The sequence below is a fragment of the Rhizophagus irregularis genome, chromosome 6 (assembly GCF_026210795.1).
Source record: "Rhizophagus irregularis chromosome 6, complete sequence".
Lineage (NCBI taxonomy): Eukaryota > Fungi > Glomeromycota > Glomeromycetes > Glomerales > Glomeraceae > Rhizophagus > Rhizophagus irregularis.
Window position 1 is genome coordinate 1,872,488 of NC_089434.1, and position 21,276 is coordinate 1,893,763.

Below are 21,276 nucleotides of genomic sequence, written 5' to 3' on the forward strand. Positions count from 1 at the left end.
TTCCCATGATCTGTAATTCTTTATCTTTAACAATATCGTCCCTAACTTTTTGAGAATGCTATAAGTGAGGTTTCGAATACCGGAAAGAAGTGAAAGAAGCATCCTATTGATCCAGATCTTTAGGAACCTATAAACAAGCAAAGTATGAAGTAGTAAAAAATGTCCTTTTATAGCGCTAGAAAATTTAATCCTCCTTGCAAACTGCATAACCCCAAATGAATAAATACGTAAAAACAAAAAAAATTTTTTTTATTAATACATTTAATACATGCAAAATAAATATATATCGGGTCTATGCCATAGTACATGCGAAAAATACATCGAACGTGACATCTACGCTACTATACATGATTATTTTTTCGAACGGTATTCTTCTATCCTAGCTTTTTTCTTTGAAGATTCGTCTTCCGCATATACCCTATCTTTCAACAGCCCTACTATTATTTTCAAAACCTTCTTCACAGCACTACACAAATGATTAGTATACGCTGGAACTTTTGTCCAAGGCCTTGTTAAATTTAATAATAACGGGAACTTTCACTCGTCTGAAAAATTTCACCCGGAGAATAGAACAATCCCTGACTGATGCCACAAAGTTAGACCTAGTTTGTACACAATTAAAATATTTTATTTTCACGTGCAATGAATGAACCAATGAATATTCATTTGATCAGCATATACGCCATTATGGTAAAAAACAAAAAAAAACCGTTTAAAAAAATGTTTCTCTAATTCTCTCATCAATCAACCTTATCAAAAAAAACTTTTTTTCTTTTCTTATAAATTAATTCCAATAAAAACGATTAAAACACGACGTCAAATAAATTCATATATTTTCCTTAGGATATACCTTTTTAACTAATTGTGTCTTTTTTTTTTATCATTAAATAAAATTTGAAATTTATTTATTATAAAATTATATAAAAGAAATGTTTCAGCAAGTTAAAACAGGTTATTTACTTTCTTTTTTTTTAAAAGTATTATAATAAAATTACTTTATTTTAATGATCGTTCTTCGTTTTTTAGTTGTATCCTACGTAGCTGGAACGTCAACGCTTCGTCAATACGATCTTGGTGAACAAGTTGCCAGTTCAGGTTTATGGAAGATCTTTGCAGGTGGATGATATTTTTGTTTTCTTAAATAATTTTTTAAAATGACTCTTATTAATCTAATTTAATTATTGATAGGTACTAAAAAGACGACAGGACAAAAAGTAGCCGTATTTGTGGGTATTAGAAATCTAAATCTTAAATTAATCGGGTTTATTATAAAATTATTAATGAATAAATATTATTTAGATGTTTGAAAAAAAGATTATAGACAATCCTTTAAGGAAAGGTTATGATAAAAAAGAGACCGAAAGGGTTTATACAGTTTTAAAAAAAGAGGTAATAAAAAAATATTTATTTATAATTATTTTAATTTTAAATATATTTTTACTTATTTGTATTTGATTTTAGGCTAGTCAATTGTCGCGACTTCGCCATCCATCACTATTAGAAGTTGTTGAAGCTGTTGAGGAAACAAGAACAGTTATCACATTTGCAACTGAACCTATTTTGGCTTCTCTATCAAATTTACTTGGAAATTATGATAATTTATCTCCTATCCCGAGCGACATTAAGAGTTTTGATATGGATGAATTAGAGGTACAAATTATTTAGTAACGTTTTCTTGAAATGTAATCTTTTTTAAAATAATTTTATGTAGATTCAGAAGGGTTTACTTCAAGTCGGAAAAGGCTTACAATTTTGTCATAATGATGCTAAAATTGTTCATTCAAATCTTGTTCCAGAAGCAATATTTGTAAATACAAAGGTATAGATATAATAAATAAAATTTTTTATTTAAAGAATAACTGATGCTTATATTTATTTTAATTAGGGAGACTGGAAAATTGGAGGGTAATTTAAATTTAATCATTTTTAATTAGATTTTTCAGTTTAATTTATCTTGTCGAAAAAAAAAAAATGTATACATATATATTAGATTTGGATTCGGCACTTTTCTCAATAATCCTGATTCCCCAGTACCTTACGAATATCCAGATTATGATGTTCGAATACCAAGTTACGCGCAAAAAAATTATGATTACATGGGTAAATAAATATACCTAAGTTCTTTAAATTTGTTGTGCCTCAGATGACGACTGATCTAATTTTTTGGTCAATTTTATGATGCCTTAAGAGAGTGGCTAAAATAATTCATCTGAAGTGCGAACTGACGGTTAACACACAACATATTTATACTAAAAAACTTATTGTCTTCGATTTCTTTGTAAATTTAGCGCCTGAATACGTGTTGGATGAGAATCTTGATTTCGCGAATGACATGTTTGCGCTTGGCTGTTTAATATATACGGTGCATAGACATGGCAAACCTCCAATGGAAAACCATAATAGTATTCACACATATCGAAAAAATATTGAAAATTTATCATCGATAAATTACGACCATCTTCCATACCATCTTCATGGTAGTTTTTGAAATTTTATTCTATTTTTATTATAATGATTAAATATCTAATCGGTTTATATATTTTTATTGTCTAGAGGTTATGTATAATCTTATTACGCGATATCCATCTCAGAGAATGACTGCAGCTGAATTTCAAACGTGCAAATACTTTGATAATGTCTTAGTTTCAACTGTGAAATTCTTTGAAAGCTTTCCTGAGAAAACCGCAGACGACAAAGCAAATTTTATGAAAGGCTTAATCAGAATTTTGCCGCAATTTCCTGAAAGAGTACTAGTTCGCAAGGTAAATTTACTTTAAAATATATTTTTATTTATATAGAAGGAAATAATTAACTAATATATTAAATATGATTTAGATTTTACCATCTCTTCTTCAAGAAATGAAGGATCATTCACTTTTGGCTTATACTCTTCCTAATATTTTCTTTATAGCACAAAAATTATCTCCTAATGATTTTTGCGAAAAAGTTCTTACTCCTCTTAAACCAATATTTTCTGTTTCTGAACCAATGCAAAATATGATAACTTGCCTAGATAATATTGATTTGTTTCAACAAAAAACCTCATCTTATATATTTAAAGAAGGTATTTTATAAGCAAACTTAACTTTTTATATTATAAATTTTACTAACTTTACGCGCACCATAGATGTAATGCCCTTAATTTATCATGCGTTGGAAGCTAAAACACCTGCAATACAAGACAAAGTTCTTAAAGTTATTCCAGCGATAGCTGATTCTTTAGATATTTCGACTGTTAAGGTTTCATTATTTCCAAGGATTCAGGTATGAAGAAATATTTTTTTTTAACAAATATAGATTCAATTATAATTAATGATTTTTATAATTTTTAACAGAATTTGTTTATCCATACTACACTATTATCCATTAAAGTTATAGCCTTAGTCTGCCTTCAATCATTAATAAAATTTTTGGACAATGTAGGTCTATTTGTTAATTATTGGTTATTTCAGTTTATAATTGCTTACATTATTAATTTTTCTCTTTTTGTTGCGTAGTTTACGATAACGGAAAAACTTATACCTTTGTTAAAAGGTATCAAAACAAAAGAAGCCACTGTAATGGTAAATAATTTTTTGTTATAATTAAATTTATGCATTATATATATATTTAATATGCTTTATATTATAGGTTACTACGCTATCAGTGTTCGAAGAAATGGGCAAGAATGGAGAAAAAGATGTTATAGCTACTGAAATAATACCACAATTATGGAGACTATCTGTTGTTCCTACGTTAAATCTTCAACAGGTATGAAATTATAATTTATACAGAAGTTTTTTTTTTAAAAAAATTTCTCTGTACTAAATTTTTCACCCTTTTAGTTTCAAAAATTCATGGATGTGATCAAAAAATTATCTATGAAAGTTGAACAGGATCATTCTCGTCAACTTCAAGACATTAGGAATATTGAAGATAATACAAAGAAATATGTAGAAGGAGGAAAAAGTAGTGATGATGTAGTTCCCGTTGATTTTGAAAAGCTTGTTGGTTCATCAGGAGGAACAATAAATGGTAATACAAGAAATGGCATTAGTAATGGTGCCATTGAAATTCCATCGGATCCTTTTGACACACCGGGTAATAATCCTGTTGCCGAATTTATGACTACATTAGGATCTTCTAATATGGTACGTTTTTATTCAAAAATTCTTCTCTCTAATATTTTAAAATAGGTTTGCCAATAATTTTTTTAATTATTAGAATTCGACGAAAAGTGATAGAAAATTGTCATCATCATCCGTTCAATCTGATTTCTTCATAACAAATGGAGGAATTACTCCAATGTCACCAAAACCTCGTAATTCATTAAATTCAACAAATTCATATGCAGGAAGTAAAGCTCATTCGCAGACACAATCAATAAATTCATTTTCTACAACATCTAAACCTTCACTTGATATAATTCCATCATTACCGCCACCAAATTCTTCAAAAGCAGGAACACTTTCATCAACTTCAACTACTACTTCAATTTCATCAAGTCTTTTTAATTCAATAGCAACAACTTCACGAATGTCTCAACAAAATTTTGATCATTCAAATACAATGAATACGTCTAGGCCATCATCAAATACGCCATCTTTAAACAACATATATTCACCTAATACAAATACAAACACAAGTTTTAATTCCCAATTTAATTCAATGTCATCATTGCCAAACAAAAATAATAATACACTTAATTTGAATAAGAATATGAATACTCCTCCATCTCAACCTATGTTTAATGCCGGAAGTATACTTCAACCCATAAATTCAAATAAGTCAGGGTTAAACAACAACGGCAATAGTAATAATAATTCAAGTACTAACCAAAAAATAAGCAAGGGAGATTTAACGATGTTCGATCCCTATTCGTAAAATTTTTTTGTTAGATATATTTATTATTATTTAGAGGGAAATAGCAGAGTTGTACAATTTATAATGATTAAATATATGTTAAAATTATTTATATAGTATTAAAATAAATTATACCATGTAATATTATAAATTAATTAATATGCGTTATTTTACAAAAATCAAAATTAATATAATTCAAAAATTTCGAAGGTAAATTAATATAAATAAAAATTTAGCATTATCTGTTACGTCCCTTTCTATAAAATGAATAAAGTATTTAATATGAATTAAACACATTAATCAAAAATTAAATGTATAGGGATTGAAGAAAATTTCTTTGGTGTATAGATCTCTGATATTAAGAATTAATATGAAAGAATAGACAAACTTAAAATGCGAGTTTAGCGTTTAAACATTTTTTTTTCAAATATCAGATATCATGAATTTCTAATTAAAAATCAAAGCCTGCCAAAAACTGCCATTAAAAATAAGTGACCAAAAATGCTTAATTTTAACTATTTTTTGACGATAAATTATCTAGCCTTTCTTTAGCTTCATGACTTCCATTCTTTACGGCTTTTTCGTACCAATAAATAGCTTTTTCTATATTCTTTTCTGTTCCCTTACCTTGTTCGTATAAAAATGCAAGACTTTTTTGTGCATCACGATTTTCTTCTTGAGCAGCTATTTTGTAAAAATCGAATGCTTTTTCTTTATTCATATTCACTCCAATTCCATGATCATAACAATATCCAACTTTATACTGAGCATCTACAAATCCTTGATCAGCTGATTTTTTATAAAACCCAAATGCTCTAACTTTATTTTGAAGTATACCCTCTAATTCGCAACATTTGCCCAAGTTATATAATGCAACTTTACTGTCATCTTCTGCTGCTTTCTGATACCACCAACACATATTATCTAAAATGTTTATTGATTTTTCATCATAATCATAACGTTCAACATTAATTTGTGCCACGTTATTATATAATTCAAATCCTTTTTTCTTATTAACCTCAGTTCCAATACCGTTTACATAGCAATATCCTAGTAAGAGTTTTGCATAAAAAAAATTATTATCAGCCGATTTTTTATACCATTCAAATGCTTTAACCTCATCTTTTTCAACACCAGTTCCTAGTTCATAATATTCGCCTAAATTATATTGTGCTATTTCATGTCCATTTTCTGCTGCTTTATGATACCAATGAAAAGCCTTTTCTAAATCTTTCTTTGTTCCTATTCCATTTTCGTGTAAAAATCCAAAATTATTTTGTGCTCTACTATAATTTCCTTCTTCAGCAGCTATTTTAAATAATTCAAAAGCCTTTACATGATTAATATCTGTTCCAATTCCACGATAATAACAACGTCCTATTAAAAATTGTGCATTTATATTTTCTTGTTCGGCCGATTTTTTATAAATTTCAAATGCTTTACTAGGGTTTTTTTCTATTCCTTTTCCAAATTGATAACATTTTCCTAAATGATATAATGCACTTGAATTTCCATTATTAGCTGCTTTTTCATACCAATAAAAAGCTTTCTTTAAATCTACATTTGTTCTTGCTGTACCTTCTTCATATAAATTACCAAGGTAAAGCTGTGCACATATGCTATTATTCCCTATGGCATTACGCAAACAAATAATTGCTAATGGAATATTAATCTCAGTTCCTGTTCCCAATTGATAGCATTTACTTAAATAAACTTGTGCAATATGATAATTATCTTCTGACGCTTTTGAAAATAATTTAAATGCTTCATGAATATTATTTTCAATAATAATACCATTATAATAAAGAAACCCGAGAAGGAAAATATATTGAGGTTTTGTTTGATTATTCATAAGCCAGTTAAAAATGTCATTACTTGGAATTTGATCGTAAAGATTAATACATTGATTAATAAATTGATTTGTTTCCATAAAGTTATATCCTCTTTTATCTTGTACCTTAATCAACAATGTAATTAATTTATCAACAATTTTTTCGATAGTTAAACCACTTATCTCATCAAACAATTTTTTCGCTTGTTTTAATATATATAGAGGAATTTCATTTTCTGTCATATCATCTAAATCATATTTTAGTATAAAATCGCTTATTACTAAATCAGTAAATTCATCCTCTTTTGACACCTTATTTTCTGTATTTTCTACATGTACGATAGAATTAATTTCTCCATTATTTTCATGAGAAATTATTGACTTTAGAGATGAAACAACTTTTTGTATATTAGGTCTTTTATTAGGATCATCTACCCAACATGCTAATTTTTTTTTTTTTAGAAAAAAGAGCCAACGTAAATAAATAAAATAAATATTGAAAAGAATATTATTTAAATTTAATAATTTACCTTCGTATAAATTACTATATTCAGGTGGTGTATTTTTAATAATATCCTCCCTCATTCCATTTCTTATAGCTATAGCTAAACTTGCATCGTATGGTGTATTTTCGTCATAAAAAGGTCTACGCCCACTTGATAACTGCCAAAAAAGGACACCAATACTATAGACATCTGATTTAGTAGTTATTACATATGATTGATTTTCTAAGCATTTTGGATCTACGTATGGTAGCAGACCGTGTGCATCTTTAAGATAATTTGGTGCTTCAGATATCTTTCTAGATAGGCCGAAGTCTGCTAATTTAACATTATTCCGATGTATGAGTACGTTATACGCATGCTAAGATATAGATATAATATTATTAATCTTATATAAATTACAGTGAATTATTATGTTTATTGTGTTACCAAATCACAATGTATTATTCCTTCATCATGAACACATTCTACAGCATTTGCAAGTTGCAATGCCAACCGATATTTATCATTCCATTCAAGTTCGTTGAATTTTTCCTTTAAATAAGAATACAATGAACCACCATCAGCATATTCGAGAATTAACAAATATTTATTTATCTGATTAGCTAAACCAGAAGTTTCTAGTTTTGAAACTCCATAAAATCGTAAAATGTTTGGATGAAAATCAACTTCTCGCTGTATTTCTATCTATAAAATATTCTAACGAGTTAATACTAATTTTGCTTATTAACTATCGGAAATTGGCAATACTGTATCATCATTTGAAATTTAAATGAATTACCTCATTCAAGATTTCTTTAACAGTTAATTTATATGAAGATTTAACAATCAAAAGAGTGTCGGTTCCTTTCCAATTCGCTTGATAAATATTTCCGACTGAACCATGATTAATTTCTTTCATATTAGTGAATTCGGAATAAGGATAATATTTTATATTAACTGTTTTTTCTACCCATTCAACGGGGTCATCAAATTGCTTATATGTCATCATTTCTCATTAATGTTAAAATTGAGAAAAAAAGAGATTTTCCAACCTGACCGTTGACCCGATATATTTTGGGTTGTTTTTTATATATAAAAAAAATGCATGATTTGTGGTACAATATTTATTAATGTTTATGAAATTGTGCTACATTATACAGAATTACAGATCGTCAATTTCAGTCTTATAACGTGACAGTCGTGACATCATCTTTCCAAGTATATATTTCAAAGAGCTTTCACAATTGTGAAAATGTATCCCGTTCCATAGTACTGTATCTATTAGTTTTCCAGAAGAGAGAAACAAAGTAAAAATCTACCGTTAATACTGTATATAATATACAAATAAATAATTTTATGTCATAGAAATAATATCTTTTCAAGTTAATTAGCTGAAAATTTTAATTTCAGGTGTAATTAACAAAACGAATTTTAATTTGGCTTAGTTGTTAAGGTCATAAACATAATTATGGAGATATACATAATGAAAATATTCAAGATTGCATTTTTTTTATTTTTTTACCGGTGTGCGTTTACTGTAAACAGTACAAGGAATAAATTTACTATCAAAACATTGTCCAATAATAATACCATTAGTCATTAAAAAATTACATGATTCTGGACACTTTGAATTTAACATATTTTAATGCCAAATAATTTTTTCTATATTGTTAATTACATACGAAAACAAGAATAAATTCTTATTGTATCATGCAGTTTTTTGCAATATTGATGAAGGGACTTATAAACTATTTATTACATTATGAAGGCCTAAGTGTCTATTCACCCCGTTAAATAAAGTATCTATCTAATAAAAGAATCACCTAACGCTAAATACATAGTAAATTAAAATAAAAGATATATAAAAAGAAAAAGAAAGCCTAAAATAAAAAAGAAAAAAATTTCTACATGAATAAGAAAATGGTTAGTGTCTCCGGGTTGAACTGTGTTATCGGTCCGATACAGCAGCTTTCTCGATTAAAACCGTAAATAAATCATACCCTACAAGGGTGCTATAAACCTATAAATCGTAAATCCAGAAAAAAACTTGACCGTCCTTATTCAATCTCTAATCTAAATCCAAATCTACATCCGCACGCGTAATCGCTTTCTTTTTCTTGCGTTTCTTCCTATTATCTTCTTCCGTCTCATTCAAGTCCACTTATGCATATCAATTTGATCCTTAATTCATTTAGATTTATGTATTTGTTCACTTTTTGATCGGCAGTAAGTTATTTGTTTGAAACGTGTTGCAAAAGGTAAGTCTTTTTCATACATACAAAACAGAAGATATTCAAGTGCTTTAATAGATAATCAACCGAATTCAATATCATTTAATATATGTTGCTGCTTTTGAACACTAAATTAAGAAGAATATTATCTTCTGATAATAGTACTATTTCCGCAACTTTAGATAATAATTCTGGCGAATAATTGTTTTGGCAGTTTTTACAAATTTCAGGTAATTGAAAATAATCTACAGCATATTATATTTTGTTAACTAATGAAATTTCTCTAATTGATCCTGTGTAATTATTCTATTCTATTCATATTTAATACTCAAATGATTATTAAATTTTCCATCTCATCGAATAATTTGAAAAATAAAAAAATTACGACTTTAGAAAATGTTTGTCCGGAGTCTGTCATTAAGTCGTGATTTATTATCGTATCATTTATATTTTTACTTTCACATAGCTAGTAAGTAGTAACTAAAAAAAAGTTCTTACTCTGACACTGAAATGGGAAGTAAATTTACTATACTGTATTACTATATTTAATGGGAGTTCCATTAAACATACTGAGAATTAATATATTAATATTAGTACGTCTTAGACTAGACTATAATGTGCTAGGACGTTAATCTACTAGATAGATTATAGTGTGATTATTAGACTATAATGTGCTAAGAATATAAGATGTTATTAGACTATAATGTGCTAAGAATATAAGATGTTATAGGTACACTATAGTCTACTATATTATACTCATAATTTTATTTCAGTTTATGAGGGGTGGTAGAAATAATTTTATTTTATGGAGTGGTGGGATGAGTATGCTTCTCTCTGCGCCCTTTTTATTATCAAAGAGCTATACATCTGTTTGCCTCTTCGGCGCTGCATCCAGAATCTGTTGGGTCTATAATGGCTTCAGCATACAATTTTAAGATCAGGTGGAATAAGGTATCAAGTAAAAATACTAACCCGTTCGAGATGAATTATATGGTTCTTCAGTTCGTTCTTCGCAGATTACATTCAATATTGTTAGGTGTTAAAATGGTAAGCCATTAAATTTCGAATATACATAAGGGACTTACTTGATTTAGTTGGGCTTTCTCATCAAGCATCTTGTTCTCTATATGAATTATTTGTCTCTTCGTTTGTATTTTCCAGAAAAGATCTATCTGTTTCGACTTTTTATCACCTTTATATTATTATATAGAAAGAGTGACAATATATTATCAGCCTGAAACAACGGATAAACACCCAGTCTTTCCTTTACTGACACGCAATCCGCAAAGTAGTCCATTGAAGCACTGCACACTAACACACCATTTAGAGTATGCTCACCAACAAGCACGGCAACCTTTCCCACTGCCAATACGCGATTAGCAGGGTAATTAGTGACAGAACAGAGCGTGCGACTAACACACCATTATGGTATGCTCACCAGCAAGCATGCAACCTTTCACACTGCAAACACGCGATCAGCAGGTATCTGGTGACAGAATAGAGCAACTTAGGCTGTAGTATCGACTAAATAAATTCAACTTGCCTTAAAAACATTTATCCAGTTTAGTACCTTCTTCCCGATTTCGGAAGTTTCAGTATAATACTCTTTAGTTCACCTTTATACGTACCATTTTTTCATCATCTAAATTACCTTCGCGTAGTCGGAAATCTAAAGCTTTTTAAGTGAAGGGCTTTCTGTGCTTTTCCAAAAGACTACATACGATATTCAAACAACGAGTTATATTATAAAGCATTTTCATAAAGAAATAGCTACAATTTGTCTTATCAGGTTATTTCAGAGCGTTAAGACATTCAGTACTCAGATCCATTTTATATCTTTCGTTGCGAAAATAATATAATCACGAAAAAGTAATATAAGAGTTAATTTCCATAAAATGTAAAATCGCATGACGTACAATCTTGATCTTCCAATGCAAACTAATGGGACATGTGCATATGAAAAAAATAATGATTTATTTTTTTGAAACTTTATTAATTTTCAGTGAAAAAGTGGAGCTAGCGAATGAAATGTATGATGCTATCAGAGAGAGAGAGAATACGTACTTAAAAATTTTTTTCGATTTTACAGAATCTGTTGGTACGTAAAAATGCTTATCATAAGTTTTACTGCCCGAACAAGAAGAAGTAATGTATAGAGGCGGGAATATCGATTAACATACTGATGTTCTATTATGAATTTAAGGAGTGTCGAGTTGATCTAATTACTATCGTGACGCGGTCATATTAACGTTCTGAATGTTTGAAGTCAATTGTGCAAGTTGTGAGGCCTTTATAGAGCATGGAATTGAACGCTGTAGTTATTCATCCAACTTAACCCGCTGGTAAAGATTATTACTGTATCTTCAAAATGATACACATGACTAAATAATTTACCAAAATACCAAAATATATTAGAGGCATCACTTATCCATTAAAAATAGAGAATAACCTAATAAAAGAATGTATGTTAATTAAATCACAATTAATAAATTTATTTGTAAATAAAAATGGTGAAAATATTAATTTATCGTATTTGTTTATTCATAATTTATGAAATAAGACGATGAAGATTTATTTTGTAAATAATTAAATAATTAGTACAACAAAATAATAATAACTACTATAATTATCCGACGTTATCATTATTTATAACTTTGATGTCCTGCTTTTTCATACCAGTAAATGGCTTTTTCTGTACATTTCTTTGTCCCTTCTCCTCGTTCATACAAAAGTGCAAGACTTTTTTGTGCATCACGATTTTTCTTTCTAGCAGCTACTTTATAAAATTCAAACGCCTTTTCTTTATCAATATTAACTCCAATTCCATGATCGTGACAATATCCAACTCTATATTGAGCGTCTGCAAATCCTTGATCGGCAGATTTTTTATAGAATTCAAATGCTTTAATTTCGTCCTTTTCAACACCCTTTCCATTTTCATATAATAATCCTAGATTATATTGTGCTACTTCATCTCCATTATCTGCCGCTTTTTGATACCAATAAACTGCTTTTTCTAAACTCTTTTCGATACCCATACTACTTTCATAACAATATCCAAGTTGATTTTGTGCATCGTTATAATCATTTTCAGCTGACTTTTTATACAATTCAAATGCTTTAATTTCATCTTTTTCAATGCCCTTTCCATTTTCGTATAATAATCCCAGATTATATTGCGCTACTTCATCTCCATTATCAGCTGCTTTTTGATACCAATAAACTGCTTTTTCTAAATTCATTTCGGTAATTATGCCGCTCTCATAGTAATATCCAAGTTTACTTTGTGCATAACTATAATTTTGCTCAGCTGACTTTTTATACAATTCAAATGCTTTGATTTCATCCTTTTCAATACCATCTCCAAATTCATAACATTCACCTAAATTATATTGTGCAATTTTATTCCCATTTTCTGCTGCTTTTTGATACCAATAAACTGCTTTTTTAAAATCTTTGTTTATACCTATACCAACTTTATAATAATATCCTAAACTATTTTGCGCATCAACATATTCTTGCTCAGCTGATTTCTTATACAATTCAAATGCTTTGATTTCATCTTTTTCAATACCATCTCCAAATTCATAACATTCACCTAAATAATATTGTGCAATTTTATTCCCATTTTCTGCTGCTTTTTGATACCAATAAACTGCTTTTTTAAAATCTTTTTCTATACCTATACCATTTTTATAAAAAAATCCTAAACTATTTTGTGCGTCACTATATTCTTGTTTAACAGATTTTTCAAACAATTCAAATGCTTTAACTTCATTTTTTTTAATACCAATTCCATATTGATAACATCTACCTAAATTATATTGTGCGATTTTATTTCCACTTTCTGCTGCTTTTTGATACCAATAAGTTGCTTTTTCTAAATTTTTTTCTATACCTATACCACTTTCATAAAAATATCCAAGTTGACATTGTGCATCATTATGATTTTGTTTAGCTGATTTTTTATACAATATAAATGCTTTAACTTCATCATTTTTAATTATTTCATAATATTTACCTAAATTATATTGTGCAATTTCACTTCCATTTTCTGTTGCTTTTTGATACCAATAAAAAGCATTATCCAAATTTTTCTTTGTTCCCTTTCCATTTTCATACAATAATCCAAGATAATTTTGCGCTTTGCTATATCCATTTTCAGCTGATTTTTTATACCATTCAAATGCTTTAAATTCATCTTTTTCAACACCTTTTCCATCTTCATAACATCTGCCTAAATTATATTGTGCAACATTAATTTCATTTTTTGCAGCTTTTTGAAACCAATAAAAAGCTTTTTTCAAATTCTTTTTTACTCCTTTTTCATTTTCATATAAAAATCCAAGATTATTTTGTGCATAACTATTATTTCCTTTCTTCGCAGATTTTTTATACCATTTAAATGCTTTGACTTCATCTTTTTCAACACCATAACCATCTTCATAACATTTAGCCAAATTATATTGTGCAATTTCATTTCCGTTTTCTGCTGCTTTTTGATACCAATAAAATGCTTTTTCTAAATCCTTTTCTGTACCAATACCATTTTCATAAAAAAATCCAAGATTATTTTGTGCCAAGTTATAATTTCCCTCGTCAGCTGATTGCATATATAATTCAAATGATTTAATTTCATTTTTTTCAATACCAATACCATATTGATAACATCTACCTAAATTATATTGACCAATTTTATTTTCATTTTCTGCAGCTTTTTGATACCAATGAAAAGCTTTTTCTGAATCTTTTTTGATCCCCTTTCCATTTTCAAATAATATTCCAAGATTATTTTGTGCATTACCATAATTACCTTCTTCGGCAGCTATTTTAAATAATTCAAAAGCCATCGTATTATTAATATCAGTTCCAATTCCTTTATAATAACAACATCCAAGTAAAAATTTTGAAACAATATTTTCTCGATCAGCTGATTTTTTATAAAGTTCAAATGCTTTTTTTTCATCTTTTTTGATTCCTTTTCCATGTTGATAACATTTACCTAAATGATACAATGCACTTAAATTTCCATGATTAGCCGCTCTTTCATACCAATAAAAAGCTTTATTTAAATCCACATTTGTTCCTTTACCATCTTCATATAAATTACCAAGATAAAGTTGACCACATATACTATTATTCTTTATAGAATTATTTAAACAATTAATTGCTAAATCACTATTAATTTCAGTTCCAACTCCTGTTTGATAACATTTACTTAAATAAACTTGTGCAATATTATAATTATCTTCTGATGCTTTTGAAAATAATTTAAAAGCTTCATCATTATCCTTATCTACAATAATACCATTATAATAAAGAAAACCGAGAAAGAAAATATATTGAGGATTATTTGATTGATTTTTTATAAGCCAATTAAATATATTATTTGTTTGATTTGAAAGAGTAATATAATGATTAATAAATTGATTCGTTTCTAAAAAATTATATCCTTCCTTATCTTGTATTTCAATTAATAAAGAAATTAATTTATCAATAATTGAATCTATAGAATCAAATATTTCATTAAATAGTTTTCTAACTTGTTTTATTATATATGGTAAAATTTTATTTTCTAACGTATCTAAATCATATTTTAATATAAAATCACTTATTACCAAATCATCAAATTCATTATCTATTGATATAGGATTAGAATTTATCTCTTTTGGTAATTCTTTCTTACATATAATAGCACTAATACATTCGTTGTGTTCTTTAGATATAATTGATTTTAAAGATAAAACAACTTGTTGTATAGCAGGTCTTTTATCAGGATCATTTAACCAACATGCTAAATTGATTTTTTTATAAGAGTTTAGAGAGTCAATGTAAATAAATATTCAAATAATAAAATTCATACTAAATAAATAATTTACCTTTATATAAATTACTATATTCGGGTGGTGTATCTTCAATAATATTCTCTCTTTTTCCATTTTTTATATTTATAGCCAAACATACATCATATTGTGTATCTTCATCATAAAAAGGTCTACGTCCACTTGATAGTTGCCATAAAAGAACTCCAATACTATAGATATCTGATTTAGTAGTTATTGCATATGATTGATCATTTAAGCATTTTGGATCTACGTATGGTAACACACCGTATACATCCTTAAGATAAATTGATGCTTCAGATGTCTTCCTAGATAGACCAAAATCCGCCAATTTAATATTATTCTGATGTATAAGTACATTATGTGCATGCTAAGACATAGAATTAAATTAAAATTAGTAATTTTATATAATACTGCATTTAAATATTAAGAAATTATTACCAAATCGCAATGAATTATTCCTTCGTTATGAATACATTCTACAGCACTTGCAAGTTGTAATGCTAACCGATATTTATCACACCATTCAAGCTTATTAAAATTTTCCTTTAAATAAGAATGTAATGAACCGCTGTCAGCATACTCTATAACCAATGAAAATTTATTCATTTGATTTTCTAATCTTGAAATTCCATAAAATCGTAAAATATTTGGATGAAAATCGATTTCTCGTTGTATTTTTAACTAAAAAAGGATTTTTAATATTATTAATTCATATAATTCATTAAATAAAGTTATTACAGAAAATAATAATCATATAAATAGAGTTATTACCTCATTCACGATTTCTTTAATAGTCAATTTATACGAAGATTTAATGACAAGAGGAGAGTCAGCTCCTTTCCAATTCGCTTGATAAATCTTTCCAGCTGAACCATTACCATTAATTTCTTTTATATTGGTAAATTCGGAACAATTATAATATTTAATATAGTTTTCGTTAATCGCTTTTTCTACCCAATCAACGGAATCATCGGTTTGTTTGTCGATCGTCATTTTTGTACAAATAAATAAATAAAAAAAAAGGTATTAAAAAATAAAAAGCAAAAAAGAAAGATTTAACTCATTAATTCAAATAAACAAATAATTAATTAATTAAAAAAAAAATTTTTTAAATTTTTGTTACGGTTTATATTTCTTTTTTGTAAATATTTGTGCAATATTTTGTCAAATTGGTTTTGATTAACAAGAATGGTATTGATAAGGAAATGAATAACCACTATTAAGTGATAAACATCAAACACAATCGCATATGGCAGAACACAATGGCTTTGTTTATACATAAATTTACTAATTTGGTTTGCATCAACCAAGTTTGTTTATGAAAAGTAATCTAGGCCAATTCTTTGTTTAACATAACTGCCTTATTATTGAAATAATCATAAACGATTTTCGGGATTTTTTATCTGTTATATAGTAACATGCTATGACGTAAATTATATTATTATTTTTTTTTTTTTGGTTTTTACTTTTTTAAATAACCATTGCTTAAATTACCTAGACAAAATTTAAATTAAAAAATAAATCTTTTTATTATAGTTACTACAGTATATAGTAGCACTGCCTAAGAGACTCCCTTTCCGCGTACCCTATCGGATATTTTATTAGACAAAAAAAATTTTTTTAATTTAGACCCAGGTATAATTCAATTTTTTTAAATGAGGTAAATTGATATAGACCCGGGTATTTTATTATCCATACTTGATTTAACCATGTTCATGTGGAGGTTCCTTAACGTACGCACCGTGCGTACGTACATCCTATCAGAGTTTAGGAGTTATGCACTTGCACGTGATAGCGTTAAACTTAACTCCGGCCGGTGCGTACGTTAATATCGTACACATGATGCGTAAGTTAAAGATGGCGGATAAGGCTTAATTACCGTATTTTGCGGTATATAAGCACCCCTTTATTGCACTTAATGCCGGCCAAGATCCTCATAATTCTGGCCAAAATCGCTATAATTCTGACCAGGGGTACTTATTTTCAGGAGTGCTTACTAACCGCAAAATACGGAATTGTTAGGTACACTTATTTGTATGTACTTGATATTTATGGTGCATGAGATGGTTTTGTCTGTTAAACTACTTTCCTTCCCCTCTTTTTAGTACCTTTCATCATTTCAAGGCGCGACTTCAACTCCAAAATGTCCACAAGGCTCCAACAATAATAAAAAAAAAAGAAGATGGAACGTTTAATAGTTGTTAGTACATTCGTCACCCCTGTAAAAAAGTCGATCCGTTTTTTGTATTCCATCTTTTTTCGTCAAAGGCTCATATTTACGGAGTTTTTACAGAAATAATGGACAAAATTTTTTATAGGGCACTCCATGTAACCTATACAATCCTGATGTAACTACCAATTTGTAAAAAGAAATAACTTGCTTGAAATAAATCAGTACTTATTCGGTTTTTGCATGAATTATTGAATTATCATAATTCAAATAGTGCAATCTTTAAATCATATGATGTTACATAACAAATGCAAAATTTTCCTTTTTCATCAGATTTTTTCTGAAGTTTATAATACTGTAATTGCTGCAAATTTCTTTTACAGTTATAGAATATAAGTATTATAATATTATAATTATCTAAGTCTAAGGATTGTAAATTCAGGATACTTTGAATTCTCAAAAGTGAAACTATTACTTGTAAGTATTCTAATTTTTTGGTTTAAAAATTATAAACTAAAGTGAAATCTTTAATTACTAATTTTAATTAAATACTTTATATTCATTGAAAAATGTAATTTGCAATTGTATGATCCTAATTCCTAAATCATGTGATTATTAACCAATTAAATTTTAATTTTAATGATATTATTTGTTATTAAGAACACTTTTTAAAAATACTTTATAAAATGGAAACAAATTAATTTTTTTATAATAAATATATGACATTATTAAATATTTTTTAAGCATTTTTAATTAACAGGTGTAAAACTGGTTTATAATAGTATATTTAAGAAATTATATCATATCACATAATTACAAAATATTCTAAAATTTTAAATTACAATAATTCCATTTATATTAAATCTGCAAATATAAAATACATATCCTTAAAATCCACTTAGCAAGTTTTAGCAAGTTGAATTTAATTATACAAAGATATTAAAATACAATTTAAGTAAAAATAGTGATTCTATAAATATAATCTTATTTACTAATTATTTAATTTGTTTGATTAGAGCTTTCAAATAAGCTATAGATCATTAAATTCTAATTGTTAAATAGCAAATATCCTTAAAAGCTTAAAATACTATTATTATTTTTTAATTATAAATAATCATTTAACATCTAATAACTATTTTAACCATTTTGGATTATAATTATTAATTTACAAATCTTATTTTTTTCTATTCTGTAAATTCAAGATATATTTTTAGAATTTTGGTTAAAGTAAATTGACTTTCTTTATTAATTAAAAGTTGTTAAGCAGGTTTTAAACTGCTAGGATCTTAATTTTCATGATAGTACATTCAATATTCATAAAGTTATCTACATTTTTACAATGGTATTAATTTACAAATTTTATTTTTTTGTTCTGTGAATTCAAGACATATTTTTAGTTGAGCATTTTGAACAAAGTAAATTGATTTTCTATATTAATTGAAAGCTATTTAACTAGATTTAAAAGTACTAGAATTTACATTTTGTAATTAATACATTTAATACTTACAGAATTGTTTATTTTCTACAACTTGTACAGTTGTACTACATTTTTTAAGATAATATTTGCTGCATTTTTAAATAAATAACAAATATTTTACTATTTAAAATTTAATTTTTAATAATTAATTTTTTAATATTTTAAATAATAATATCTATTTTTTTTAATTTAAATTTTTTTATTATTATTTTATTTATAAAAATTAAGTAGAAATTCATATAATTGTTAAAAGAAAATAATGTATTTAATTATGTAAAAGATGCTTCAAATTTGATAATATAGAATTAAGATATATACAGTAAATAGAAAGAAATATGGAGGTAAACATTTAACTAATTTGTTATGCAAAATATTAAAAAATATGATGAATTTGCTTTTTATTGAATAAATGAAAAGTTATTATATAGATTATCCAAAGGAATATGTTTATTATATTTAACATAAAAATTTTTTGGTATTTAAACAGATTTCAACTATTTATCTTAATAGAATATTATATGAAAATATATTATTATACAGATATGATAAACAGGAACAAGGAGGTTAATTTTAAAAAATTGTTTAATTCTGAATAAGATAGATTCCATTCACTTTTTAAACAATTACTGCAACTAAAGCCTTTAATAAAGTGGCATAAAGGATATAGTTGATAAAAAAAAGCAAATAGTAAGCAATAGAAATCATAAGTAATATAGTTATATATAACTTTAAAGATTTATTATTTTGCATATATTAACAAACAACAATTTACTTGAATTTCTTAAATCATTTTTTTGATCAAGAATTAAAAAGAAATTTACTTTGAACCATTCACTCCTTATTAACATTATCATTTAAGCCTGATTTATATCCAATAATTTCCTTTTGAGCAAGCAATAACTCATCTTGTAAACTAATAATTTTTGTTTTCAAAAATTCAACTTGAGTTGTTAATTTCATGCATCCAATACAACCAAGATTAATCAATTCCTTTATTTTAAGGGAAAAAAAGTTTATTATTATAAATATTATTGTTAAAATAAAAAAAAACATAATTAAATATAAAATACCTTTTTAACTGATCCTTCAGCTGCTGTGTCTATTAAAGGTATTGAAGAAGATTGTTCATCATTATCATTTGTTAGGTCTATTTGCATTGGAGAAAACTGACAATCATTTGGAGGATGAATTGTTAGAGTTGAAGAATCATCTGAAGTAATTGGAGAATTATCTGAAATGATTGCTGAAGGAGTAATCACTGAAGTTGAAGGAGTTACAATCTAAACGTGAATAGTAGAATAAAAAAAATTAGTACAAAAATAAAGAAACAAAATTTAAAACAGCAAAACTTACCTCATCATATTTTATAAGTTTCTTTGTTTTAAATTCTTTAGCCTCAGAAAACTTTATAATCGTATATGCTGGACCAGAGAATCTTTTACCCTTCATTGTATGAAGAAATACACATGCATCTTCATATGTATTAAAATGTACAACCCCATACCTGAAAAATGTAAATTTACATTAAAGACAAAAATACGAATAAATGAAAAATTGATATTTACTTACCCTTGTTGATCCTTCTTAATAACATGCACAAATGGAGGAGAATTTATGGATTTTAGCCATGTTTCAATTTCTTTTATACCAAGATGGTGGATATTTCCACAAAAGAAAACACTGTGGTTATCCTTTCCACATCCACTACAAGAGTTTTCTTTATAAGAAAAAATTATATTAACATTTCGTGATAGATATAATGATAATAGTAATAAATATAATAAAGACAAAATAACTTTATAAAACATAAAATTAAGTTTTCATACTTACCAAAGAATGACGACATTGCAAGGTAAATAGTAGAAAGGAAAAAGACACGTTATCAGTTATAAAAATAATTTTAGGGTATTTATATATTTATAGATTTAGTTCACGAGTTTAATGCATAATCAATTGTTTGTTACACGACTTTGAAAAATCATTTTATATTGGTTATATCGTAATAAAAAAAAAAATTTGTTCGGTCTATCGGTCTAACAAAATAAATAAACAATAAAATATATAAGGTTAAAATCAAATTTAAATCGATTAGGAAACGATCAAAAAAAATTTTTTCCTTTTTTTTTAAAAAATTGTTAATAATTACGAGTTTTTTAAGAAATATATATATATATATATTTTTGTTTCTCATGTTCGTCCAAACAAAATTGATGTTTTATAGCAAATTTTATATAAAAATTGTAAATCATTTAAAAAATGGCGCGTAACAATCGACAATCGATGGCAGAAATTTATTGCTTGAAAGATATTATGGCAGAATTTGTCAATCTCTACCTGTGGTAAATTAATCATTAATGATTTAATCCACAATAATTTCATTGAGCGTTTTTTTAG

The 21,276-nt window shown here is 26.8% G+C and overlaps 4 protein-coding genes across 4 annotated transcripts; 1 reads left to right on the forward strand and 3 right to left on the reverse strand.

Moving 5' to 3' along the window:
- Window positions 1-929: 929 nt before the first annotated feature.
- Window positions 930-4,863, forward strand: OCT59_026152 (uncharacterized protein; the record flags this gene model as incomplete). Its single annotated transcript, XM_025315732.2, has 17 exons — window positions 930-951; window positions 1,027-1,116; window positions 1,189-1,226; window positions 1,300-1,389; window positions 1,462-1,650; window positions 1,712-1,819; window positions 1,886-1,905; window positions 1,991-2,100; window positions 2,289-2,477; window positions 2,554-2,762; window positions 2,836-3,064; window positions 3,128-3,264; window positions 3,336-3,419; window positions 3,498-3,563; window positions 3,631-3,750; window positions 3,825-4,130; window positions 4,204-4,863. 17 exons carry the CDS (start codon window positions 930-932, stop codon window positions 4,861-4,863), a joined length of 2,667 nt encoding a protein of 888 aa, XP_025182289.1.
- On the reverse strand, window positions 4,848-8,164 carry OCT59_026153 (uncharacterized protein; the record flags this gene model as incomplete). Its single annotated transcript, XM_025323437.2, has 4 exons — window positions 4,848-7,116; window positions 7,204-7,537; window positions 7,606-7,863; window positions 7,958-8,164. 4 exons carry the CDS (start codon window positions 8,162-8,164, stop codon window positions 5,354-5,356), a joined length of 2,562 nt encoding a protein of 853 aa, XP_025182288.2. The 3' UTR covers window positions 4,848-5,353.
- A 3,737-nt stretch (window positions 8,165-11,901) lies between these two features.
- Window positions 11,902-16,329, reverse strand: OCT59_026154 (uncharacterized protein). The gene is made up of 4 exons (XM_066142985.1): window positions 16,007-16,329; window positions 15,674-15,916; window positions 15,269-15,602; window positions 11,902-15,183 (listed from the first exon to the last, which is right to left on the reverse strand). Exons 1-4 carry the CDS (start codon window positions 16,226-16,228, stop codon window positions 12,032-12,034), a joined length of 3,951 nt encoding a protein of 1,316 aa, XP_065992549.1. The 5' UTR covers window positions 16,229-16,329; the 3' UTR covers window positions 11,902-12,031.
- Window positions 16,330-19,585: 3,256 nt separating this feature from the next.
- OCT59_026155 (uncharacterized protein) lies at window positions 19,586-20,765 on the reverse strand. The gene is made up of 5 exons (XM_025315731.2): window positions 20,713-20,765; window positions 20,452-20,599; window positions 20,236-20,386; window positions 19,953-20,162; window positions 19,586-19,872 (listed from the first exon to the last, which is right to left on the reverse strand). Exons 1-5 carry the CDS (start codon window positions 20,726-20,728, stop codon window positions 19,714-19,716), a joined length of 684 nt encoding a protein of 227 aa, XP_025182286.1. The 5' UTR covers window positions 20,729-20,765; the 3' UTR covers window positions 19,586-19,713.
- Window positions 20,766-21,276: the final 511 nt, after the last annotated feature.

Excerpts from the sequence above, each read along its gene's own strand:
- OCT59_026154 (XM_066142985.1), bottom strand. The coding sequence starts at position 16,228 with ATGACGATCGACAAACAAACCGATGATTCCGTTGATTGGGTAGAAAAA. Across the intron at positions 15,917-16,006 it reads TTAAAGAAATCGTGAATGAG|TTAAAAATACAACGAGAAAT; the intron begins GTAATAACTCTA and ends ATCCTTTTTTAG. Across the intron at positions 15,184-15,268 it reads ATATAGTAATTTATATAAAG|CATGTTGGTTAAATGATCCT; the intron begins GTAAATTATTTA and ends AAATCAATTTAG.
- OCT59_026155 (XM_025315731.2), bottom strand. Across the intron at positions 20,387-20,451 it reads ATTAAGAAGGATCAACAAGG|GTATGGGGTTGTACATTTTA; the intron begins GTAAGTAAATAT and ends TACATTTTTCAG. Across the intron at positions 20,163-20,235 it reads AACTTATAAAATATGATGAG|ATTGTAACTCCTTCAACTTC; the intron begins GTAAGTTTTGCT and ends ATTCACGTTTAG.